The sequence below is a fragment of the Ammospiza caudacuta genome, chromosome 2, assembly GCF_027887145.1.
Source record: "Ammospiza caudacuta isolate bAmmCau1 chromosome 2, bAmmCau1.pri, whole genome shotgun sequence".
NCBI lineage: Eukaryota > Metazoa > Chordata > Aves > Passeriformes > Passerellidae > Ammospiza > Ammospiza caudacuta.
Window position 1 is genome coordinate 86,627,283 of NC_080594.1, and position 27,273 is coordinate 86,654,555.

Consider the following 27,273-nt stretch of genomic DNA (forward strand, 5'->3'; position numbering starts at 1 on the left):
AACACCTCTTTTCCAAACACTTCATGCCAGCATTAGGGGAGCAAAGGGATGGGATGTTACACATTATGTGAGCACTGGTGAGGCCACCTCTTGAGTAGTGTCAGTTCTCTGCCCCTCCATTCAGGAAGGACATTGAGGTGATGGAGTGGATCCAGATAAGGGGAGTAGAGCTGATGAAGAGTCTGGAGCACAAGTCCTGTGAGGAGCGGCTAAGGGAGCTGGGATTGTTCAGCCTGGAGAAAAGGAGGCTCAGGGGGGACTTTATCACTCCCTGGAACCCCCTGAAAGGAGGCTGTAGCCAGGCAGTGGTTGGCCTCTTCTCCCGGGCAACCAGCAACAGGACAAGAGGAAATGGCCTAAAGCTGTGCCAGGGAAGGTTTAGGTTGGACACAGGGAGGAATCTCTTCACAGATGGGGTGATTGGACACTGGAATGGAATGCCCAAGGAGGAGGTGGAGTCACTATTCTTTGAGGTATTTAAGGAAAAACTGGACTAGTGTCATGGTCTATTGGACTCGATCTCAGAGGTCCTTTCCAATCTGACCGACTCTGCGTTTCAAGGCTGCTGTCAGCTGGTGGGCAGGGGATGACCGGGACACCTGCAACCCTTCCCTTACGGCAGGTTGGCCTCGGAGCCACTCTCCCCACACGCGGCCGCCCCGTGCCGCAGGGATCCGGCCCCGAGGTTCTCCGCCCCGGCCTGACCCGGCTCCGCCCCGCGGCCCCGCCGCCACATAAAGCCGCCGCCGCCTCCTCCCCGCCCCCGAGCAGCGCGGAGCGAAGGCTGAGAGTCGCTGTGCGCCGCCGCCATGGTGTTGAACCCGGTGCTGGGGAAGCTGGTCAGCAAGCGTGTGGTGCTGGCCAGCGCCTCGCCGCGCCGCCAGGAGATCCTCACCAACGTGGTGAGTGCGGCCCGCGGCCGCTGGCCTCGCACGGGCCGGGGGCTGCGGGCGGCGGCTGCTGCCAGCGCCGGCCGGGCCTGCGGGGCCCGACGCCTCCCGTGAGAGCAGTGGGAGGGGAGCGGGGCAGTAAAGGAGATGTGTCCTTTCTGAAATGCACTGGTTAGAGCAAAGGAGGCCATAACCTGTCATTGAGACTGTTCAGCCCCTGCGGAGCAACGTGTGAGCCTCGCTAGGTGGGCTGCGGGAGGCTTTTGAATAGCACTTGGGTATCACCTATCGAACTTAGCTTGCTTAGTATTACCATTCTTAATTCTCCCGATAAATTGAACTAAAGTGGAAGAAATAACTTCAAAATACGGATGTGTGGAGAAGCACCGAGGTTGAGTCATGCACCAAGCTATTAGAAACACAGCATGCCTGCTGAGTGCAGTAAATGTACAGGTGTAACCTAGAGCAAAAAGTTAGAAGAACAGCTGGGTATTGTTTGATTAAACCAATCAGAAACTGTCTGGTTTTGATTTTTGTTTATCATGTGTGTAAGGACACATAAAGTGCAGTAAAGCTCCTATAAGAATGTGCACTACTGTTGCATGAGTGAAGTGCTATTTGTGGATTCAGTTTAAAAAATCAAGTAATATAATCCTTTGTTTATGAAGTATCTAAGTTTATACTGTTAGTTTTTATATGAAAAGAATAATGAAATTACAAATGTGATTAGGTTCTAATAAATATGGGCAAAATCAAATATACACACCAATTTAAGCTTTCTGCTTGTTTTGTTTTAGATTGCTTGTAAAAGATATGTATGCACTAGACACTGATAGAAGCACTGGGGAGTTTTTTTATGTGTGTTTGGGGGGGAGGTGTATTAACATGTAAAAAGCAGATGTCAAATTTGCTATTTGCTTAAGATGCCTTGGGAGTAGTGTTTAATAATGAGGTCAGATTGACTGCATCACTTTCCTGTGTTACAGGGCCTGCGGTTTGAGGTGGTTCCATCCTGGTTTAAGGAGACACTAGAAAAGTCATCTTTTACAGCCCCTTACGAGTATGCTGTGGAAACAGCAAAACAGAAAGCTCTTGAAGTAGCAAACAGAATGCATTTAGTAAGTTAGTAACTATTATGCAATGAGCTTTTTGTCTTTATGTGGTGCATGTTACTGGGACTTAATTTACTTGCCCTGCTTAAGTGATCTCTGAGTCCTTTTTCTCCAGTGAAGGCTAATGTATGTTTTCCTGTCATTTGTGAAAGATGGTGTCTTGAAATTGCCTAATCAGAAGTCTAATGCCTGCAGTTCAGGCTTTCCACAAAATGAAGTGGCCTGCATCTTTTGTCAGCACCATACCTACTCTTGTATGGGATACATATTCCATATTTTTTTGAACAGTCAGGTATGTGGCTGACCTCATTCCACGTATTTGATGTATTTGTTGGCTGTGGAAACAGACTCCACAGAAAAACACTGATGGGATTCCAGTGCTTTGCAGTAGCTTTCACTGAAGGAATGACAAGAATAGCTCAGGAGTTGAGTATAGTGGTACTGGATGAAAGCAGAAAAAAAATTACTCTTTCTTTGGCCAAAATGTTTTAAAACAGAATTTGTCTATCTAATTTTAAGAAGGCAGAAATTGATACTATTTCAGATTCTGTTAGGTAAGGCATCCATTTTGTATTGTAAATTTTATCAAAACCAGTGATGCAACTTACACTTGCAGTGGTGTTTGACTTATGCCCTTGGCTGTGATCATTGTTTGAACACATAAGGCTCACCAGAGGCTTGCTACATAAGGCTTGCTACCAGAACCTGTTTAAAAGTTGAGCAGATTAAATCTCACAAAATGGACCATAGTATTTTCTTAATAATATAGCTCTGAAAGAGAGGGGTGTTTGCTGATCCTATTCTAGCAGCAGAAAAGGAATGTTGAACACTTTAAATTAACAGTGTTGTCAGATGTCACCATTCTTCAAAGCAAATATTGCATGATCTCCAGTGTAAATTGTTACCCAGTTTTCTGTCAACTACCTTCCAGACAGTGGTACAGCATAGGAGAATGGATTTTAAACCCAACCTCAATAAATTACTTACTTTGGGCTTTCATTGCAAAACACTGTGCTGGTGATAATGCTGGTTCAGTGGATTTCAAAATGCTTCTTCATACAGGAATTAGTAGAACTAATTCTAGATATCATTAAACAGTTTAGAGCGCATCAAGTCTTTGTCTAGAAGAATTGCCTCCCTATAAATGTTTTATTGTAATGGTCACACAGACAGGCTTCATGTCATGCTGTGATAAGTAACAGCAGTATGCCTTGTAATATGCAGTTAAATCAAAACTTAGCTATAAGGACAGGTACTGTTTAAAATCAAGAAAGTTTTACAAGGAATTTTTATATATTGCTGCCTCTCATATGTAAAAAAAAATAGATTGTGTTCCCTTTTAAGGGAAAAACACAAAGTGTAGCTAAAAAATGGGGATTTATTTTTCAGTAAAATTTTGCTTGGAGAAATGATCCTCGAGGGCTGTATTCTCTGGTCTCCAAGTACTAGACACTTCTTTAAAGGAATTGTTTGCCACCTTGAAGACCAGAATGACTTTTGAGAATGTGCTTTATTTCCTGGATGCTTTTATTCATCAGTAACGTATTTGGACAAATTTGTGGCTTGAGAATGGTGTGCTCAAGCCTCACTTTTATGGTGATACAAATGTGTACTATTTTGCAAAAAGTGCAAAAGGAGAAATAGTGTCTTGCTTACAGGTCAGTGTACAGCCTTGCTTCTAAACCAGTAAACTGCTATTTTCTCACCTTATATCTTAAAAAATTTTGTTCTCTTTCCATCTTCTGACAAATGCCTTCTTATGCTTTTGCAGAAGCATATGAGAACACCTGATGTTGTCATAGGAGCAGACACTATTGTGGTAAGAAGTCTTTAGTGATTTTGCATTATTTTCACTTATGACAAGTATAGAAAATACTTGTATCTTTAGGTTTAAGTTTGAAAGCTGCCTTCACTGTGAAGTTATATGCATTATGATACCTCTTTTTGGGATGTGTTGATGTGGCTTTTAGGGCTTTTTTTCCCCAACAAGGTAATTTTTGAACTCTTGAGAGCTAGAAGCCTTGCTGTTGGTTTTGGGGACACTAATACTGCCATAAATATTGCCTTGGATCTCCTTATATATAATGGAAATTCTGTTCTCAGGTGGCTTGTCTGTCAGGAAGTCCAGATCATGTGAACAGTCCTGTGCTGTGCCTTGTAGGAGGAGGTCACTTTGTATGTGACATCTTCACAGAGACAGTGAACTGTTAAGGACATAAAAAGTTGAATTATCCTTTTGTTTGAAAGGTGCAGCCATTGGAGGGTGGAGTATGGCACTCATGTGCTTGACTCTAAATTACCTGTTGTACCAAAGTATTTGTGCTTCTTGCTCTACTCAATAGACTCACGTTTGAAGCCCTGGCTGAAATCATGATATGAACATCATTTCTGATCTCAGTTTTTGAGAAGTGAGAAAAAGCAGCATACTCACTCTGTTTTTCTGTTTTAGTCTGTGGATGAGCAGATCCTGGAGAAACCAGTTGATAAGCAAGATGCCTACAGGATGCTATCCAGGTCTGTAGTTTTAAGTAAGATATGAAATTTGAAGATGCAGTTTCTCTCCATCACTTAGATTCTCAAAAGGGTTCCACAGAAGGGATACATGCAAATTTTTTGGGGTTTTGTTTGTTGTAAGTTTAGTAGGTCAATCTCTTAATTAGGGATATGAAAAGCACTTAAATATTTAGCTTTTTAGAACTCCAGGAAAAAAGGGAGACAAGATGATGCATCTTTGCATATATCCAAGGTGTCAAGTGAAAATTTTCACACAGTTTCATCTTACAATTTGGTGTGGAATCTCCTGGGGGACAGAGCATGTGAGATGCTTCTGATCTCATCCAGAAATATCCTGCTTAGTCTTTACAAGATTATTCCTTAAATAGTCTCTTCAAAGAGTCACATTCCCTTGCTATTATACATGTGTTGCTTACACAGCAGGTAATAAAGTCCTCACAACTAGTTGGCCACAGTGTGGCACTCTGGAGCCACTACAAGTGAGAGCCTGGGGTAAGGGAATCTGGGCTCTTCCTCTGCACTCTGGCTTGCCATGGGATCTCTGGGGACCAGTCTGGATGAAATGAGAACATATGCTCTAGTTCCCTATTACATGTTTAGTCTGGGTTACTTCACCCAGCTATTTATTGCCACCTTTCAGTGAAGATAGCCCTAACAGTAGAATTTATGCCAACTGGCCTTTTCTAATGCATTTGAAATAGTCACATTTCTGATGTACAGTGAATGAGCTGATACCATGGACTACTCTTATACAAATGGTATTTCAGAGACTTGAAATGACTGCAGCTTTTGGTAGTTTATGTGATTTTTTTTTTTTTTTTTTTGTGTTTTGCCATTATCTTTTCAGGAATATTGAAATAAAATTTGTTTCTTTAGGATGCATGTCAGATCCATTGAGTGATACATTAATGAAATGGTCTGCTTCTCAGGCTGTAGCAATATAATCATGTAGAATATTTCATAAGACTGTTGCTTAATGGACATTTTTTGCCCAACAGGTTAAATGGGAAAGAGCACAGTGTTTTCACAGGAGTGGCTATTATACACTGCCACAGTAAAGGTATGTGTCATTTTATTACAATTCAGTATTTGTATTAAAAACTACTCTCATGATAGCTTGTACAAGTAAAGAAATGGGATGAAAGTGTTTCATATACAGTCTGAATTGGTTTTGTACTCAAAAACTACCTTATCGAAATAAAAATTAAAGACTCCCCACAAAAGCCAGCCTTCTTCCTGTATTCAGTTTTCACACAGAAGGGAAAGTGACAAGACAATGGAGTTCAGAAGTACTGTCTCTGAAAGCTGTGAGACTAATTGAAAGGCCAGTGTAAGTGGTGGAATATTCTAAATTAAATACAAGTAAGGTACTGTAAACCGTGAGACTAAGCTGAATGTGATCCATTTCAACTTCATTCTGTGTTGTGCTTAGACCAGTTGAGGCTTAGTACCTCATACTGTTAAGAAGCTGTAGGGAGCAATACTCCAATGTTCCTTATCACATAATGTATAGAGAAAGTGAGTCATTTTTATGGAAACTACCATAAATAGAATTTGAGGAGTGTTTGAAGGGCATTGTCTGTTAATTGTGCCAGTAGTCTTTTAGTAGAGCTTTTGCAGACATTTCACTGGACATAGGCTTTCTGTACACAAATCAACAGTTTTTGACTTTTTCTGGAATGGTTGCTCTTAACTCTTGTAAAACGGAATTAAAGTTAGTATTGCAGTACTGCTAATATGCTAGTACAGTAGAGGGAGAGCTGCTGCAAAAGAAATAAAACATGTTTTATTTCTTTTGCCCACAGCAAAGGGCATGTTCCTGTGAGCAACCCAGCAATGTAAATAACACCTTTAACTCTTTACTCTAGGAAGAAGGTTAAATGCACCCAGCTGTGGTAGTGATACTGTAACAGCACATCTCATTTGAAGTGTACAAATTTGAACTGCATCACAGTCAGATGAATAGCAATATACCTTTATATACCCCAAGAGATGCAATCAATAGAACAGTTTTGTGGAATTACTATAAACTGTATTTACAGTTTATAATTACAATGTGCTTTTTAACTTGCTAAAGATGAATTTTTTTTATTAGAATTTGTTATCAATACTGAAAAATGTGGTAATCTGTCTTCATATGCACCAATTTTCTTACTTTGTTTGAGCTTCACACTATCACTGTTAAAGATTGGTTGGCACTCTTCCTTTGGTCTGTACTGTAGATATTTTTTACTCCTCCTCAAGCATTTCTACTGCTACCAGAACTGTGGTAGCAGGAGATGCTTGGTGTTTATAGAAAAGAGTAGAGAGAGCTAATAATCTGCAATGTGCACACTCATCTGTGCAAGGCCGTTACCTTTTGAACATGTTTTGGAAAAGCCTCTGTCTGCAGTGACAGCAGGGCCACATGCAGCAGGGTCCATACCTAGGTCTGCAGTACTTTATTTCACCTTCCCTCATCCACTTCCAGCTACAGAAGTCTGAAATAATATTGTCATCTCTTCAGAGATGGTAGGAAGGTGACGGTGATGATTCCTGATGGGACTGCTGGATACCCAAGTCTGAAGTACACGTGCAGCTGCGTGTACCCACTTTTATGGCAGCTACATGTTGAACTCTGATATGTTGTTCAGAGTTCTTTGACAACACTCATAAAGTTGAAATGGTGGCTGTAACCTTCTTTGTACTCAGTGCTGGATGTGTGTGCCAGCATCCATAAATAGCTTTGTGTAAGCATTGGTAATTTAAGAGTATATTCCACACAGGAAGAGCAGTCTGTTATCTCTGAGACAGGACTGCAGAGGCTGAAAATGCAAACTCACTGTTTTGAGAAAGTTGAATCCGCTGTCCCTGAAGACATACATCTGTGCAATATATTTAATTTTTCTCAAGCAAAATTGTAAAATGATTAAGAAATACAACCTAGATTTTATGCTCTCTAAACTACAATTCCCGTTTCTTTCTGTAGACAATCAGTTAGAGATGGAAGTCACTGATTTCTATGAAGAGACTAAAGTAAAATTTTCTGAGCTGTCTGAAGAGCTCTTATGGGAGTACATTCACAGTGGAGAGCCAATGTAAGTAGGACCCTGATGCCACCACACAACACTTGAGAATAGTCCTTAGGGTACATTGTTAAGCCAGTGTAAAACATCATTCTGTGTTCTGTGAAATTTTGTTCTGTGTATATGAGAAATGATAGTATGGGTGATGCAAGGGCACTATTATTTTGTTCTTGTGTAAAGCTGTCATTTCTCCAGTGAAAGTGAGCTACCTTTTTAGAACCCTAATGATTTTGAAAAGTGAAGACTTTAAATACTCTGGATTAAGCAAGCACTTGTGCAATGTACAATTATCTTTCTGTTAGCAGAACCATTCAGGGATCTTCAATGCCCAAGACAATGCATAGTTCATTACAAACAGGTGAAAAGAGGTAGTGTTGGATAATCGGGGCATCATGGAACTGTATTGGGAGAAAGCTAGAACTTGGTGTATTTAGTTTATCAAAACCACTGCTCTAATGCAAGGAACACCAGCTTAGTTTTTACTAACCCTTGTGAAAAGTGAACACCCAGTTTGTGTGTGTTACTGTGTCAAAATTGTCCTTCAGTTTATGCGTTTCTGCTACACTGGTAGTATAGTTACTGATCTATATAGGCAACATTTACAAAGGCAATATACGAGACAACAGTTATTCCATGGAAAAAATAGGATGAGAATAGAATGCCTAATTACTGCTCCGAAGATGAAGTTCACTAGATTGCTTTAAAAAAAAAAGTACTTATTTGGAGACAACAAGGGAAAGGAATTTGTTTTCCCTTTGTGTTAGCTGGACCTGCCTGAAGGCATAGTTAGCACTATGGACTGCATATCAGGTGATCTGATGTGAACTTTTGTCCCTGTAGCTTCAATTTTGACCATGTAAGAAATTGTGGTGGTTGTTAAACTCATTTGTGCTATAAAACAATAAAGCCACGCTTTACTGGGGAAAAGAAAGCACTGTGGACTTTGGATATACTTCAATGCTTATGTGTAAATGAGGTGTACTTGGTGAACATGTAAGGTTGACAGCTTATTGAATAGACTGATTTTTTAATTTGATAATATGGAGGGAGTGTTTTGGCAGACTGTAGCTTGTAATAAATTCCTACATAAGTTTTTGGAAGGTGATGTTTGCTATGCTAGTTAGTATGATCTTTAGATTTAGTGAGCCATAAAGTTGCAGTTTTAAGGAGAAATGACCATGGAGTTTTAGGAAGACTGTGAAATTGAAAATTATTTTGGAATATTCAGAGTATTTCCTCTGGAAGCAAATATCTTTAGCAGTACTTTGCTGCACCAAAACGGCTCATGAGCAGTGCTGGGTTGTTCTGTTCATTCTCCTGGAAAAGGAGTGTGTCATCAAGGGTTTCTCAAGGACCACAGGTTCAGAGAATGTATTTTATTATTCTATGAGGCTGAAGCAAATTGATCTTTGTTTCTATAATCTTGTTTATATATGTTCCTATTATGTTTATATAATAGGAAGCAATTGTTCCAACTTTGCAAAGGAACTACTAAGCACAGTGTCCTATAAATTTTGCAAAATTCAGTAAGGAGAAGTATCTCACAGCACTGTTTTTTTGGTTATTTTTGTTCCCTTCTCCATGTCCACTCATACAGGTTACATGATTCTGTGGGTTTTTCTAAACACATAAAAAACCTATTCTATAGGTTTTTCTAAACAAAAAGTGACCATTCCTTTTTTTTTTTTTAATTTACATGGCAAAATAATTTTCTGAAATAATACAAGACTTAATAATCGCATGAAAAAATAAAACAAAAATTACTAGTTCTCTTTAAGGATTAAATTGAGTTATTTTTCTATCAAGAAAAAGTGTACCATATGCAGTAGGGTCCATACCCAGATGTGCAATACTTTATTGCACCTTCCTTCATCCACTTCCAGTTACAGGAGTCTGAAATAATCTAGTCCATCTCTTGAGAGGTGACAGGAAGATGACAGTGATGCTTCTTGATGGGACTGAAGAAGAAAATTGGCATATAATATTTAAGTCAATCACTGGTGACAGAGTAATACTAGAAATACATAGCTGATGTAAAGTATGGGTAAGGAAGGAGGAGAAATTGCTGTCTCAAGGTAGTCTGTGATGAGGCTATAAAACCCCTCAAATTTTGGCTTCAGAAAGATGTTTTGCTTTTTATTTTATTCCTGTTCCTCTTTCTAAGCAAGGATTTTCTCCTTGCAGGCAGTCTCTTTCCTTTTTTTCTGTGTATCTGTAGAAAGAAGGCTGTACCCCAGTAATCCTCACTGTTTTGGGCTTGTATAATGAGTAGACTTTGACCCAGCTTTTTGTTTTGTAATCTTTCCCTTATGAACAACTTTATCTGTCTCTGCTTACAACTGCTAGCCTGAAAACTGATGTGGTTTTAGTAGCTCTCCTCTAATGGCAGTGAAACTAAAGGACTCTACTCCAGTCTTGTAAGGAGGTGATGACTGAGCCTTCAACTCTACTGCTTCACATTTTACTGTGAAGGAATAAAATGTAGAATATAAAAGTACTTTTCAGGATCCATTCCAGAACATAGTGTTGTAGAAAAATAAATGTGTAGCCATTTCTGTTAATCTTCTTGCTGGGGGTATGATACTGCTGCTTTTGATGGTTATAATGTTTTTTGCCTACCTGTAGGCATATACCAAAATAACTATAACTTCATTGAAAAATGAGAAGGCATTTTAGTCATTATAATATTCCTAATGAAGTTGATTTAAATCATAAGAACGTTATAAAAGAAAAAATAATTTAAACAATGACAAAGTTATAAGGTAGTGCTGACAATGCAAGATTAAAGGAAAATCCCTATTCCACAATTTATAGCAATTCAGAAAATTCTACTTGCTGGTATACTGATTCCTCTAATTGTTTTAGCATGCTATTTAGAAAGGGAATCCAGACATAAGTACTAAAAATAGAGATGTTTCTGATCAAATGTAAGATGAAAAAATTACTGATAATTTTTTTTGTGTAATGACCTTCTTTCTAAAGCAGTTTGTGTAATTCCATACTACCTTAAGTTAATAGATCTGAGACTGACTGACCTTTGGTTTCTAAGCTTGCTGATGTAGGTTTTCAGATTCTGCTATTATGTAGGAAACATAGTTTTAACTGCCTTGTTCCTTGTATTAGAACAGTAAAATTGTTGGGTCTCCTGCAGCTTATCTGACTTGTACATATTTCCATTCCAATCTGTGGAATTTGCATAATTACACCTAAAGACAAATTAGATTTCCAGGGTTAGTTTCTGTGCATGTACATTCTCGTGCCAAATTACCAGTATTACCATGACATCTGAGAGCAGAGTGTTGTGAACCACAACTCTGTTCTGTCTCAGATGGTTGCACAAGAGATGGATGGATAGGGCTAAATAGAGTAGTGGATCTTATTTGAGTAGGTTGCTCTTTTCCAAGGAAGTCTTGTCTTCCCAATCCTCATTTTAGGTATTCCTATGACTGAGATCTGCAAGATGCTTTCTGTAATAATTTGAGTTCTAAAAGGTCATCTTTATTCAGCTCCTTTGGGACCTAAAGGCTTTCCAGCCTCTTGTGGAATTGGGTGAGGGTCATTATGCATCTGGTGACCCAGTGGCAGTGCTGTTCTTGGTGACACTTTTTGGTTGTTACCTTTTTGGTGCCCACGACTTGGTAACCTATGGCAACACACTGACTGCAGTCACCTGCTGCTTAGGTGACTGTTTCACTTGCTCTGTCTGAAGCATCAAGACGTTTGGCTCCTCACCCTTAATAGAAATTCTGATCCTTATATTTATCTTGTTATTTACAAATTGAAGTGTTGAGCCTACCTGGTAGATCCAGTCTGCCTGTAACTTAGGTACACTAAACTTCTAGCCTCTGTAGTCCTGGTGTATTATTAGTATTCTGTGATATCTCTGCTCTTAACCTTGATTAGATCTTTGTTGGTTTTGCCTTATCTTCCTCAGGGACAAGGCTGGTGGATATGGTATCCAGGCCCTTGGTGGAATGTTAGTTGAGTATGTCCATGGAGACTTCTTGAATGTGATGGGATTTCCTCTGAATCACTTCTGCAAAAAGCTGGCAGAATTGTACTATCCACCCTCTAAACATAACATACAACATAAAAAGTATGACTCTATCCCTTCTGTGGACACTTTTGAGAACCTCAGTGATGGAGAATCTTCAAATTTCACAGAGCACAAAGTTGCTAGTAAGTTGGACCACAGTGGGATGCATTCCTCAGGAGCTGCTTACACTTCTGAAAACACTTCTGCTGTCAGAACTGGTTTTACAGTACCTTTGGAAAATCAGAATGGAGTGTCACAGAGTGCACCAAAACTTCCATCCAAAATTCTAGAGCTGATGGATGGTTTTAGAGCTTCAAAGGTAAGGGGGAAAAAAACCTACTCATTACATGGTTGTCTGATGCATTTGTTTCACTGGACTTCAGTATGCAGCAGGTATTGTGAAATATTTCAGCTGGAGAAGAAATGTATTAATAATTAGTAAAAAAGGACCACTGATATTCTGGAGAATCTTAAATAGCAGAAATTTCTGGTGCAGTGCAAACATTGCTGGGTTTGTCCCTTTGTATTTGCTTTTATGTGTTCTATGAAATTTCAGTTACCTATTGGATAATTTTATCCCTTGAGTTGAGAGGGAAAAGAATTTGCAGATTTTTCTTTTTTTACTGATCAGAAGAGCACAACCAAGCTGGAATTATATACTCTTAAAAAAAAAATTAATGTGATTAACTCACCTGACTTAACACTGTGACAAGAATTGTATATATTATATTTCCTTTGTAACTTTTAAGGCTTTGCATTAGAATTCTGTGGAAGATCTTAATTTTTTACTGCCTCTTCAGAATATTAATTTTAATAACGTGTTTCATGTTCTGGATGTGTTTAACTGATAATATCCATGCTGTATCTGATGGAGGCATACTCATAGCAGCTCACAAACAAGGTCACATGCTCTGTGTTTCAGCCAGGCCTGATGAGAAATGCATAGCTGGACATTTTAATTACTTCCAGATTTTCTACATAGTTCCAGTGTGGCAAAGACAATAGTGAAGAAGAGGAAGAAGAAATGAAGAGTGATCCTTCTAATAGGTCACTGGTCTCCAAGTTATTTGTGTTTTAGGAAGATGTGGGAAAAAAGTGCTCAAGTGGCAGTGAAATGCAAACTTGGAGCTAAAGATCCAGCAACTTGGAGATGAATGGAGGGGGGGCACACCAGACAGTGAACAATAGTTTTGCTGAAACAGTGGAGAGTTGTGCTCAGCTCTGGAGGAAGACTGTAGTGTGATCATGTGGTTCTGTGGGTGTGCTGCTTGTAGGCACACAAAACTGTCCTGAGAGGTTTGGAATAAAGTGGCTTTGAGGGTGCTGCATTTGTGAACTTCTTGTGTACCTATGGGGAGTGACATATTTGAATGGGTGAGATGATGCTTAGCATTTCTTCCATTTAAGTAAAAACAAATATGGATAATCATCAGAGTGTGGCTGTATATTACTTATACTGTTCACAGTGATGTGATGCTGAATAGTTTCGTGCAGTGAAAGACAGTGGAAGCTGGAAATAAAAGAAAGAACTTTACTTTCTCACTACTCCTGTGTAAAGTCATAGTGTGAAGTACTGAATCACATGTTGAACTTGTGGGATTTTTTTCCCACTAAATGGATCTTTGTAAAATTAATTACCAGTAGTGATGCATTGCAATCTGACAAAACTCATCATGTTTCCATTTGCAGAATAGGTATAAGTATACAAAAGCATTTATTTCCACCAAAACTCTCAAGTTTTTTTCATTTTGATTCTTGGGTGTCGCTTCAAGAACTTTATAAAGTGAGTAAAGTCTCCCACAGGTGAAGGCATTGCTGTCTATTTCCCTGTGAACCACTCTGTTTAGAACAGGAGGAGATCAGGGTTAAATACCTGCACGTTAAAAAACTTTGACGTTCCAAAATTTACATGGTCTGATCTGTACTCATATCTTTTACGTTTTTTCTTCTTTAATTCCTTTTTTATTTTTTTTGACTGAGAATTACTGAATGGGTTGGTCAGCCAAGTTTTCTGCCTTATCTTCTCACCTTCTTTTTCCTGTTCTAATGGTTTCCAGTTGGTATGAGTCCAAAGACTGGGCAGGTCTCAGAAGCCATCTGGTTGTAAACTAGGTGTAATTGGCTCAGTATTGTGAAAGCCTGAATTATAATAAATCCCAGCAATATGTTCTTATTAAGGTTGTTATAAAATAGAATAAAAAGATGTGAAGGTTATAGAATATAAATACATGCAGTAGCAGACCTACCTCTCAAAGTTAATCTTTTTCTCCCTTTAATTTTTATTAAACAGAATGTCAAGGCCCTTCTTTCCTTAATTACCTTTAGATTTAAATTTCATTATAGTTGCTTGCAATTGTAAAGAAGTGGATTCTGTGATTGCTGCATTTGCCTCCACTATTGTGCTCTCCGCAAGTTCCTTGATTTTAGGTGTTTTACCTGCTTCAGAATACAGAACCTGTAGAATTGCAAATTAATTTTGAATGGAGAGCTATATATTACTATTTTTAATTAATTTTACTCTCTGGTTTGGTTAGCATATCTTGAAAAAAGTTCAGCTAAGGTTTTCAATTTAAGGCAGCCATTACCCATGACTTTTTCTTCACCATGAAGCACTAGCTGTTCTTTTGTCCCCATGTGTACACATCCTGGTAAGGTGTGCTTGTAGTACAGTCGTCCTATGAAGTCTTACTCTTTTTGTTCTTAATCTTTTAGAGTTTTTTCCTTAATTTTGATAAAATAAAGACTTGTATTGTAGCAACTGAAGCTGTTACACTATCTTGGTGGAGACTTTTGAGTTCCTTATGCTTTGGTATCAAATTTAATTTTTCATTTTTTAATAACAATTTTTATTATCAAATTTTGGTATTGGTTCATATGCTTAAGAATGTTCCATTACGTCAAACAGCCATACAGATGGGGAAGTGCTGAATATATAAATAAAGTGGGTCTTCATACACAATTTTTAGGCTGCATTCCAGAATACCGTGAGTTCCCTTCTCTCCCAAACATCATTGTTAAAAGTTCTGTTACTTAGCCAAGATACTGAAACCCTCTGAGAAGGAAGGGAGCAATTTTTAGGAGGTTTGTGAAATTGTGTTGCAGTAGTTTAACAGTAGTTGTGTAGAATAATTGTAGGCAAACAATATAATTCTTCTGTTTTCTGATTTCAGTCTTTTAAACACAGCATGATAACAATTTCTTACCTACACATAGGCTCTGTTTGTAGCCTCTAAGCTGAAGATATTTGATCATCTGAAACATAAAGGTCCAACGAAGGCTGTGGACATTGCAAAAGATGTTGGAGCCTCTGTATGTGGAACTGAAAGACTCCTTGATGCATGTGCTTCTCTTGGATTACTGGAGAAAACACCACAAGGTGATTAATTTACCCTCTGTGCAACTGTATATACTAAAAGACAGGACTGGAAGAGATGCTTTTAAGGTCACAGGTTCTGACTTGAATATTGTGGGTAACTTGGATTTGGGGCAGAGGGAATGGATTCCTTTGCTTCATTATTAGTAGCTGGAACTGTTTCATGTGGTGGAAGGCTTTATGTAATGAACACATTCAAGTCTCCCGTATGGAAACCTTAGATTGTTTTTGCTCTCTGTACATAATGCTGACCAGATTTCTAAGAAAAGATTGCATGGACAGTCCCAGGGAACAGTGTAATAGCTCAGATCTGTACTTGAGTCACAGCAACCCCATGCAGCACTACAGGCTGGGGGTAAGGTGGCTGGAAAGCTGCCCAGTGGAAAAGGACCTGGTGGTGTTGAAGAGCAGCTGAACATGAGCCAGCAGTGCCCAGGTGCCCAGTGAGCATCCTGGCCTCTATCAGCAGTGGTGTGGCCAGCAGGGGCAGGGCAGTGACTGCGCCCCTGTGCTCAGCACTGGTGAGGCCACAGCTTGAATCCTGTGCTCAGTTTTGAGCCCCTGATGACAAGAAAGACACTGAGGTGCTGCAGTGTGTCCAGAGAAGGGTAATGGAGCTGATGAAGGGTCTGCAGTGTAAGTCTGGTGAGGAGTGCCTGAGGAAGCTTAGGGAATGTTAAACATAAAGCAAAGGAGGGTCAGAAGAGACCTTATTGTTCTCCACAACTATGTGTGAGGATGTAGCCAGGTGGGAGATGGTCTCTTTTTACAAGTACCTAACAGCAGAATAAGAGGAAACAGCCTCAAGGTATGCCAGGGGAGATTTAGATTGAATATTAGGAAAAATTTCTTCCCTGAAAGGATGGCCAAGCATTGGAACAGGCTGCCCAGGGAAGTGGCTGCCTCACCATCCCTGGAGGTATTCAAAAGGTATGTAGATGTACTTGGGAACCTGGTTAAGTGGTGAACTTAACAGTGCTGGGTTAAAGGTTGTACTTGATAACCTTAGAAGGCTTTTCCATTGAAGTGATTCTGTGTTTCTATCTAAACTGATTGTCAAATTCCATTTCCTGCTGCAGCAGTGCCATCAGTCTTCAGCAGAGGATCAGGCTTTTAATGGGGAGAATTCTGCAATCTGTCCCTCTTTGTGGACAACAACTTACTGGAACAGTCCATGAATGTGTATGTAAATGAGGGAGTCAGTATTAGCATTAACTTTTTCAATCAACACTATGTGGTTCTAAGTTTGCATGTGTATCATTTACATAGTAAGACTTGAAATAATTAGGTGTAAAGAAAAGAAAATAAAGGAGTCTTTTTAACTCTGTTAGAGGACAAGACAAATGAAAAAGACCCAAAGACAAAATGGAGAAAGCTTAAATTCAGGAAAGAAGCAGTCATAATCTAAACAAAAATAGTCAATAATGAGCAACATCTAATACTGTCCCTTGAATATTAGGTATCTAACTGAGGTACTCTGGTTTAAAATAAAAAATAAATCAGTGTGTATCTACATTTTCCAGCATCTAAATTCTTTTTTGAAATAAAGTACTTGCTCCTTTAAAAATAACAAGATTTTCAGAATTAATTTTTGTGCAAAATTTTTAGTAATAGATCATAAAATCAGGATTACTAGTTATTTATGCAGGGAAACATGCCTTCAGATTTTAAACAAGAGTTGCAAAGTACTGAAACAAAGCTGGTTACAACTGTGTTCTTCCCATAAGGTTACAGTAATACAGACTCAGCAAATACCTACCTGACCTCAGATGGTAAATACTCACTTCATGGCTACATTATCCATTCTAATGACCACCTTTGGCCTCTCTTCACAAACTTGGAGTTTGCTGTCAAAGAAGGGAGCAGGCAGAATCATCGAGCCTTTGGAAAGAAAGCAGATGATCTATTTAAGGTAATATAAACTCTTACTACTATCAAAACTAGCTGTGAGGAGCCCAGAACTGCTCTAGGGACAAATGGAGATAGAGATGTCTGAAGAAAAATTGTCAGTCTCAGAAATGGTAGAGAAACAATGCAATTCACCAGTCCCAGGCTTCTGTTACCTTCAACTTTAGGCTGAAGTAGTGGAGCAATCACAGAATATATTGGGAGATTTGAGTGCTGACAAAAATTCTCCAGATGAAGTGTTGCCCATCCCACTGACACTTGGAACAACCTCTGGGCCTGATGAATTGACATTTGTGTCCCTTTTATAATACCAGATAGTACCTTACCACACATGTACTCCTTCCATATTGGATACCAGTCAGTTGATAGTGATGTGCATCCAGTTTAGGCTGTGCTGTGTAGTCAAAGCTGGTTCATGTTGATGCAGTGGAGAAGGGATCTAATCTCCTTTATGAAGTTTTTTAGTTTTGTATAAGCTTCAAGCTGATATCTATTACTGATAAAATTGTAATCCTTCTGCTTTCTGTTTCAATCTGTGGTAATCCTTTCCCAATGCTAGCCCAAGTGGATGTGATCAGGCTGGAGAATCACTTAGGGGTATTACTAGCCTAACTTGTCATTTACTCATCTGGTGAAGAGGTTGAGAGGCATAAATATTTGTGTCTGTGTAAGCAGAGAGCTGGTAGTGTGAGCAGGAGAATGTCTTGGACAGCACTGCTGGCTTAAATTGTACTTCAGACTACATCCTGAGGTCCTTGATTTGTATTAAACTTCAAGATGGTGATGAAGGCAGTCTCCTGAAGGAGATGTCTGCATCCCTCATGCATTGTCAATGGAACAAAATAAGGACTTCTGGAGACTTAAAAGCTCTGCCAGCTTCATGTTATTACTTAAATAACTGGAGGACAAAAATTCCATTGGAAATCATTCAAAGGATCTTTAAAGGGAATTAAGATACTTTGCTTTAAGATAGCTGTTGGAGTAGATTTCTAAATTTATATACAAATTAAGTGGTTTAATTAACCACTGGAGCTTATCCTTTGTTAAATCTGGGTTATCAACTTTGCTTGGGTGATGCTTGTGTTCAGTTTGGACCTGGGCTCCATATGTGTATAGGATGGTGTGCCTGAGCAGAATCTATGGGCTGCCTGTGGCACTATGCACACCACAGCCTGGAGATACTGCCACTTCATGGTAGTTGCAAAGCCAGGAATAACTGGTGAAATCTGCATAAAGGTGAAAGGTAAAGGGATTTGTGTGTTTGTGTCCTTGAAAAGGTAAAGGCATGAGATTCTGCTACTGAATGCTTGTTTGTTCCCTAATAAAAAAAAAAAAAAAAAAAACAGAATGATCTTTAGCATTTCTGATTTATGGTATGGCCCAATTATCTAGTTATTTTTCCATCATGGGAGAATACATGTTTGAGTGAAATGAAAGCAATTTGTGAGGGTATCAAGAAGGAGCACTTTTTCTTTCATTCTCCTAAATCTGTCCTTTCAAGGTGTCTGTGTGATCAGAATTCTCGAGAGGATGCAAAAATCTGCTTATCACTACAGCAAAGGATTTGGATGAGCAAATAGTCAGTGGCATTTTTAATGGACCTTTTCATTTTGGGAATTCTAATGTTCACCTACTGCCTTGGTTGTACATAGTTTTAATTAACCCTGAAAATAAACCTTAATTATGCTGCTTTTCCCCCTTTTTAGGACTATTATCACAGCCAGGAAGTAAAGCAACGTTTTATGGCTGCCATGCACAGCATTGCTCACCTGACAGCAAGAGATGTGGCTACAGCATTTGATCTTTCACAGTTTAAATCTGCTTGTGATTTAGGAGGTATTGCTTGTAATTGAACTTGTATACAATAAAGGGAAAAGTTTGATTTCAGTTCTGCATTTTATTACTTAAAAGACATGTATTTCTTCACTAGAGCAGTAGTAATATTATCTACTGTTGTTTTTCTGATACTGCAATGTCAGGATAAAAGAGCAGTGCAGGTAATTGAAAGCAGAGTTACCTAAATGATATTAGAATAGCTTAAGACAAGTAAATGTTTGTTTCAATCAGTTACATGGCTCAAGGCTGAAAGTAAGATAGTGGCTCAGGTGATACAGCATTGAGGTGAGAGTGCCATTTTCAGCAGTGTTGTTGCTCTCCTTAGGCACATCCAGGATCTCCAAAAGTAATGCAAGTAGTGAACCACCACTACTGGGGTGTCAGACTTGAAACACTGCACTGCTAAAACAAAAGTTTGATTCTTTTCTAATGGATTTGTTTTGTGTATTGTTGTAGTTATTAATATCTAATATGTCCATCAATATGTTGAAGACCAGTGATATACCTGAAGAAACTCTGTTTTTTAGCATTCCCTTTTTTTTATAGGAAACCCTGTGCTTGGAGCTGCACAGAGGAAGTGTTATTATATAGGGAAAGATCCATTGAAGGAAGAATAATTTATTAAGTGCCTGAGGAGGTGGACAGTATCTCAGAGGAATTAACCCAGTATTGGTACAGCTGTTGCCGCTTGTGTAGAGACTCCAGAACTTCACAATCTTTACTATGCTGGAGAGTGTCAAATTTCATATATCAGTGCTTTGTAAATGTTAAACAGTTACAGGTGTTCTTCTTCAGCAAATAGAAGTATTTGCCTTTTCATTTACATTTTGATACTCCCCAGAAAAACCCTGAGGTACTGGTATCAAAGGTCACATTTGCAATTCTGTGTCAGTAAGGAGTCATGCCTGCATTCCACAACCTTTAAAACCTTGCTCTATCAACCAGGAAGTCTTGTTCGTTGTTGAGCTGTCTGTCTCTGGTTCTGATTGGATGCCTCTGTTTCACAATGTTATATACAGCCTTGTCTTTAAAAATGTCTGCAAATTCTGGGAGAAAATAACTGAATTAACTTCTTTAAACTCTTAACAGGTTGCACTGGAGCTCTGGCTTATGAATTAGTACAAGTATACCCAAATCTCAAGGTCACAGTATTCGACCTTCCAGAAGTCATTGCAAACACCTCTTACTTTCAGCCTTCAGGACAGCACACTGCTCCAGTAACATTTGTGTCAGGTAAATGTAGCACATGATCATTTTTCTGGTTTCTCTTGTCCTTGAGCACAAACAGGCTCTTTTGCTGCTGCTGCAACCCCAAACATATCTTAGTACAAGGCAGTATAGGTTCACCCAGGCTAAATGGGGACATAGTATTTTTCAAGACTGTGGGGATAAAAAAATGCTTGGAGAATGTGGCTAAGTAGGTATGAATTAGTAAGTTTTTTAATACCACTGGAAGCAAAAGCTACATGTGCTTGTCTGAGGTATTTAATTTCTAGACAAGTTCAAAATGGTGATTACAAAGAACTTTGTCTCCTTCCTTGCTTTATGTTTACTCTCCAGTGTTTTGTTAGAGAATTCTCGCCTATGATCTGCTCTTTAACTACACTTTCCTTATCTGCAAATCAGGGCATACTGTACCTGTTCATTCTTGTTACTTTTGTACTCTGCTGAAGTGCCTTGTTTTTGCAGTATGTACTCTGTGGTTTCTGTAGGAATGTACTGTTTTCCAACAGGTGACTTCTTCAAGGATAATCTTCCAGAAGCAGATCTTTACATCCTTTCACGTGTTCTTCATGACTGGCCTGATGAAAAGATACACGTGCTGTTAAGCAAGATATCAGCTGTTTGCAAACCAGGTATGTTTTATTATCTTGTGAACTTCAAGGTGCATGTTAATGTACCTTTAATGAGCACTGAGTAATGCTTTTCTAGTATGAACTTAGGATATTTTTTGTTCAGTCATAGTAGCTTTTGCCTGAATGTGTAGGCTTGCATTATGATACCTACTAATAAAAAGAAGGAAACAAACCTGCAAATAAAACTATATATAATAAGCTTTTACTATAGTTGCAGGCTTCACATGCAACTGTATCATATCCCCTGTCTCTGTCATGCCCAGACTTTCTTCCTAAGCCCTGTATCATCAATTAATTAAGCATGTGCTTATTTCTATACATAAAATTAGCCTAACTGAAGTTCCTTTGGGTAAATCAAGCAGCAGCAGTTTGTTTTGCTGTTGTTTTGCTATCTCAGTAGTGTCCAGAATATGGTAAACTGGCTGAAGTTCAGTACTACTTTATGCACACATACCCTGAGAAATATGCAGCCTTTTTGACTTTCTACTGCATTTGAATCATAGAATCATCAGAGTATCTCAAGTTGGAAGTGACCCATAAGGATTATCAAATTGAACTCCTTGCTTCTTGAAGGCTTAACTAAAACTAGTTCATATGACTAAGAACATCATCCAGATGGTCCTTGAACTCCAGCAGGTTTGGTGCTGTGACCAATTCCCTAGGGAGCCTGTTTAAGTGCCTGCCACCCTCTGGGTGGAAAATCTTTTCCAAATGTCCAGTCTGAACTTTTCCTGATGCTTCATTGCATTTCCTTGTGTGCTGTCACTGGTTCACCAGAGAGGGGAGATCAGTACCTTCCCCTCTATTGCTCCCTTTGAGGAAGTTGTCCATGGTGATGAAGTCACACTTCAGCCCTCTGTTCTCCAGTCTGAACAGATCAGGGGACCTCAGCTGCACCTCATGAATCTTGATCTCACGGCCCTTCACCATCGTGGTCGCATACACTGAGGCACCCAAAATTACACACAGAATCAAAGAATATGCTGGGTTGAAAGGGGCCCATCAGGATCCTCAAGTCCAACCTCTAGCCATATGCAGGATGCCCCAGGGGTCACACCGTGTGCCTGAGAACATTGCCCAAACACCCCTTGAACTCAGGCAGTCTTGGTGCTGTGATCACTTCCTGGGGAGCCTGTTCCAGTGCCCAGCCATCCTCTGGATGAAAACCCTTTTCCTGATACCCAAACTAAACCTCCCCTGACCCAGTTTCATGCTGTTTCCTTGAGTCATGTCACTGATCACAAGAGTGAAAAGATCAGTACTTGTCCTCCATTACCCCTTGTGAGGATGTTGAGGACCATCAATCTACTCCAGGCTGAACAAAGCAAGTGACCTCAGCTGCTCCTTATAAGGCTTGCCCTGGAGACCCTTCACCATCTTTGCAGCCCTCATTTGGATGGTCTCTAATAGCCTAATATGTGTGTGTGTATATATATATATATATATGTATATATATACACACATATATATATATATGTTTTATATTGTGGTGCCCAAAACTGCCCACAGTACTCAGGGCAAGGCTGTACCAGCACAGAGTAGAGTGAGACAATCACCTGTTTAGTGATCATCTGACTAAATCACAGAATTTAGTGATCCTGTGCTTGGATGCACCCCAGAACATGGCTGTCCCTTTAGACTGCCAAGGCACACTGCTGACTCATATTCAGGCAGCATTAAAGATCAAAGAAAACAAAAAGCAGAAAAGCCTGATTCCTTAATGCAAGTGTAGGTCTGACATTTGTTTCAGAGGAGAGGATGCAAAATAAGATCTAGCCCATTAGCTATAATCCTGATGATAAATTGTGAAAGAAAATTTTGGGTGACTGTCTTAATCTTATGCAAAGTTTGACAGATGCTTGCAGGAGTTCAGTTCAAATGAAAGCAAGGCTGAGTTTAAGAGCATAGGCAGGAAGTGATCTGAACTTCTGGAGACAGTGCTCTAAACTCTCCCTTGTTTTTAACAATTAAATGGTAGCTTCCAGGAAGAGATAGCTGAAAGTAAATTTTCACTGATTTCCACTGAAGACCATTAAAATCAGTCTGAGGGAACCTCTGTAATTGTCTCTGAAAAAGCACTTTAAAGTTGAGCTGACACAGAACCACTTTTGGTTGTTTTGGAAATGCAGGAAGTGCCTTGCTAGTGGCAGAAACTGTGCTTGATGAACAGAAGACGCACCCTTCAATAGCTGTGCTACAATCCCTCAGTATGACTGAAGGCAAGCAGAGAAGCAGCTCAGAATATAAACAGCTACTGGAGAAATACGGATTCACAGATGTACAAATTAAGATCACAGGAAACTTACTAGATGCTGTTCTGTGCTTCAAGAAGAATCTGTCACTGTAGTGTGCCCACAACCAATCTGGAATGCTGAATTTTCTCCCCTTGTGCAATATACCCATTATCAACCAACTTGTTTTGGCAGCTGAGGATCATTTTGGCCCTTTGTCTGAAGCATAGCTGTTACAGCCCCTGGATACAAGCTGGAGTGCAGCTTCTGCCAGAGTGAATTCTGTGCATTTTAAAAAGTGTCTGGGGCAGGCTGAAACACCTGCATGTGAAATACCTTAATGTCCAGTTCTTCTGTATACTGTATTAAGCTTAGACTTGGCATAGCTGTGTATAGCATGTCAGGTTAAAACTGCAAACTAGTACTGAGCTACATCAATGTCTTAGTTTTCTTGGGCCATAAAATTAAAGAGAGTTCTCCTTCTGCAGTGTATTCAGTGGTTACTACTAATTTTTATCAGAAATAAAAAAATTAATATTGTACCATCTGCTTGAATTTGGGGATGATAGTCCTCTTTTTCACTGCTGTGTGGGACTTTGCTCAAAAACATCTCATATGTAGTCTTTTAAAGCACTTCTTCTACAAGCAAAAGTGAAAACAGAACAAACCTCAAACATGCTCCTACAATAGCTGTAGTGACACAGAGGAACTTCAGCAGCCTCTGGCCTCCAGCCACAGTATGTACCTGCACAGGGTGCAGCTGAGAGCTGTTCATATTTCATGCTGCCACTTCTGGGGTTTTCTGAATATGGTTGAATAGCCATATTTGCTTTCTGTCTCATTAACTGAGATGAGTTTTAGGATTTATGTATAAAACCTTGTATGAAAATTTTAAAAAATAAAAGTTTCTTCATGCTTCAATCTTTAATTGGAGAACTGCATACTGTATCCCATCTCTTCAAGTAATTTGTCACAAATGTCACCTCTGCTAGTGTTTATTTCTTTCCTGATACTTCATTGATTTTTATTTTTTCTTTTCAAAGTGTAATGGAAGCCTTTCTGGAAACTAAAGTTACACTTTCAAACTAGCTTGCTTTCTATCATTTGTGAGGTTTTTGCCTGTTGCTTGTACAGCAGTAGTCCCAATAAACCAGTGTGCAAGAGGCTGTGCCAGTACTGAATTACCAACCTCAGCAACTTAGAGAGGGTTAATGAGGAAGGTTAAGTCATCTGCCCGGATGTTAATCAGGAGTTACTTTGCTCCTTGGCCAATGGGTAAAGAGAAAGTGCCACAGTGGCTGACCTCATTAGGAGAAACAGGCTTCCTACAGAGCATTTCAGGTGTACAAAATCAGGGAAATGTCAGACTTTGCCACATTGGGGTTTTTAATTCTTAGCAGAAGGTTTCTATGAATGGAATTTTGACTGATCTTATCTCTGCAGACATTAAAATAGATAATGCCAAATATTCAAATGAATAAATTTAAAATGTTTCTTTTCCACAATGACATGAAGCTTGCTTTCAGCTTAACAGGTTTGTATGTTGAGAGAGACTCATTCTGGCAATCAGATGTGTCTTATCTCATAGTTACTCATGAAGTTCATAATGCTGTTCCTTAAGCTGCTTTAAGCTGTTTGAGTCAGAAACAATCAAATCCTAACATTGGTACACCTGTAACTGTTACAGACTTTAAAACTGTGCCCCTAAGTACTATGTCTCTGACTGTAAAATTAGAATAGAATGTGTTTGGCTACCACCCAGCCTTCATTTACTCTGTGATTAATGCACAGCACTAAGCATTAGTCCCTTGGGCATGCTGTCTGTGGTCATGTACCGCAGCTTTGCGCTCTCAGGATAATTAAGTGTTGGAGCAGATGATCCAGGGAGGTTGTGGAGTCTCTGTCCTTGGAGGCTTCCATGTGTGAAGCCAGTCCTGAAGAAGCTGAGCTGATTGCAGAGCTGCTCTGCTCTGAGTGGGAGGCTGGACTAGAGATCTCCTGTGGTCTGTTTCAGGCTCAGGTGCTCTACAATCATGTGATGCAGCCCAGTCACCTGAGGAATTATAACATCATCTTACTAATACACAAATTAAGTTTTTCAGCTCCTCTGAATATCTTTTGCTGACTGGTAGAAGGAGTGAATTTAATAGTCTAACACTGAAAAGATTCTAAGCAATGTACATAACTGAGGAAAATTTTCCTGACATGAAGAATGAGGGGGGTTAAGTTTTAAAATGTTATGATGATTATTGAATGTCTGAGCTGTACAAGTTGGAATGGCTCTGAGGAGATTGTCTTAAAGGTCAGAAAGGTATGAATGTTATGCTGCACTTCATAATAAAATCACTCTGAGCTTCTGCTATTTTGATCTCAGTTGGTGTCAGGCCAAAGGCAAGTGTGTATCGCAATGATTTGGTCTGTAGCCCTCTCTTAGCTTCCCTTTCCCCTCACACGTCTGAATATGGAGAAGAAGACTCTGTAAATCAGATCATTTAAGTTCTTTCATCTTTAGATCAGTCCCACCACAAAGAATTCAGTTTCTACAGAAATAATGTACAGAATGTATTGAACAGAAACATTGACTTCTCCTCTGCTTCTGTAATGCTTGCCATCCACTCTTCTCTCTGCTTGGCATCATTTCAACATGAGTGTGAAGCAGCAGTAAATCCCAAAGAGATGCAACTCTATTCCTGTCTTACTGTTTCCTATAGTCCTCATGCCAAGTCTACAGAAGTCATCCCCTTTTCCCCTGAAAACAGACGTGACTTGACTTGTGAGTGTTTGATCACTCCATACTGAGAAAGGGAATTTCCTGGGGTTTGTGAGAAGAGTGGATTATTCCTTTAATAGTGGATTAGTCATTTAATAGGAGAGAAAATCCATAAATGATAAAGGAATTCACCCAGGTCTTGTAGTTTGCACCCTTCTGTATGGCAGCAGAAATTTTCTTGCCTGATAATGGATTAGAACTGTTGCATGTGTTTCTTTTTAAATTAGGCTGTGCAATTTTGCTGGCTGAAATGGTGTTGGATGATGAAAAGAAGAACAGGAGCACAGCTCTGCTGCAGTCTTTGAACATGCTTGTGCAGACAGAGGGAAAGGAGAGAAGTGGCTCTGAATATCAAGCTTTGCTGGAACAACATGGATTCAAAAATGTCAAAATCAGAATAACAGGAAATTTGTTAGATGTCATTCTCTGTGTTAAGACTTAGAAAAAAATGTAGTCTGGATGTCTTATACTTGTGTTTGATATTTTGTAATTATCCAAATACATTCTCAACTTCCCATCAATACCATAAAAAAGAAATGTATTAAGAAATGCCATCTTTGTGGTACTACTTTTTAAAAGTTTATTACATTTAGTTTAGACTTCAACAGAATGATGCCAGGAGATTCTGTCGCTGCACAACACGTGTAGGACACAAATGGTGTCATCAGCCCAAGGGCAGTATTCACACTGCTGAGAAGTCACTTTCTTCATACTTGGTGCAGTTAGAATAGCGGAGTTTTTAGACCAGAGCACATTGCTTTGCCGCTGTTCCAGGAGGTTAATGTTGGTATAATTTTAATGATCCATCACCATCCACTTTAGTATCATTTTATATTGCACCCTCTACTGTAAATAAACACACTCTAATCAACTCTGGAAACTGCTACTGCAGTGGTGTAAGATTGGAAACAAGAACTGGAGCAGCAGCTTCCTGAGAGAGTCAAGATGGACTGCTCTGCTTTGAGAGAGGCTTCCAAAAAAAGGCAGTTATATAAAAGCACAAGTTTCCTCTGTGATTGTAATTTGATATTAAATCTGAGGGCACCAAGTTTGTTTCAAGAACATCATCCTACACCTTTTTAGACCTTCTTAATTTGTGAGTTCTTATAAAAGTGGATAGCAGAATATGAGATGAGGAAAAAAAAAGGTGAAGAAACAGAAGAAAAGCATGGTGATGGAGAAAAAAGGATTTCCCCCTGTCATGTGCAGGTGAGCTCCCAAGCTGAACAGAACATGACAACTACAGACTGAACAAGTTCCCCATTACAAATTATGTGCCTTTTACCTTCATTTTTTCACACTGATGATACTCGAGAGTCTTAGAATATGAAGTTCTTTTTAAATCAATAGAAAATTTTATGGTGAACAAAATCTCAGTCTTGGAGACAAGTATTGTGCTGAGAGAGTATTAACATTCAGTTATGAGCTTTTTTAAAAGGAAAAATTACCACACTGTGTGTGCCTCCCTGAATGAGTGAATGTACCACAGCATTTCATAAATTATGTTCAGAATATGGTCTTCTAACACCCTATGTGTTTAACCCTCTGTGAGCACAGGAGTCACTTCAGTCTCTCTGTATTATGCTTCAGAAGAGCACACAGTTTACTTTTGATCTACTGGTGTGCAAAAAAAAAGTATAGTGACATATCTTGTACTAGAGCAGAGACAAAGGCGATGCCTG

At 39.3% G+C, this 27,273-nt stretch overlaps 1 protein-coding gene across 2 annotated transcripts; it reads left to right on the plus strand.

Moving 5' to 3' along the window:
- The first annotated feature begins 770 nt into the window (after positions 1 to 770).
- ASMTL (acetylserotonin O-methyltransferase like) lies at positions 771 to 26,112 on the plus strand. Of its 2 annotated transcripts, none has more exons than XM_058825292.1 (13): positions 771 to 902; positions 1,877 to 2,008; positions 3,774 to 3,821; positions 4,452 to 4,516; positions 5,515 to 5,576; positions 7,485 to 7,593; positions 11,516 to 11,936; positions 14,831 to 14,993; positions 16,718 to 16,902; positions 18,605 to 18,734; positions 19,824 to 19,967; positions 20,468 to 20,590; positions 25,819 to 26,112. In XM_058825292.1, exons 1-13 carry the CDS (start codon positions 810 to 812, stop codon positions 26,031 to 26,033), a joined length of 1,890 nt encoding a protein of 629 aa, XP_058681275.1. In that variant the 5' UTR covers positions 771 to 809; the 3' UTR covers positions 26,034 to 26,112. The 2 variants fall into 2 exon arrangements, with proteins under 2 accessions (XP_058681275.1, XP_058681274.1); XM_058825291.1 differs by lacking the exon at positions 25,819 to 26,112 and adding an exon at positions 22,720 to 24,519.
- The last annotated feature ends 1,161 nt before the right edge of the window (positions 26,113 to 27,273 follow it).

Excerpts from the sequence above, each read along its gene's own strand:
- ASMTL (XM_058825291.1), top strand. The coding sequence starts at position 810 with ATGGTGTTGAACCCGGTGCTGGGGAAGCTGGTCAGCAAGCGTGTGGTG. Across the intron at positions 18,735-19,823 it reads ATCTGCTTGTGATTTAGGAG|GTTGCACTGGAGCTCTGGCT; the intron begins GTATTGCTTGTA and ends AACTCTTAACAG. Across the intron at positions 20,591-22,719 it reads ATCAGCTGTTTGCAAACCAG|GAAGTGCCTTGCTAGTGGCA; the intron begins GTATGTTTTATT and ends TTGGAAATGCAG.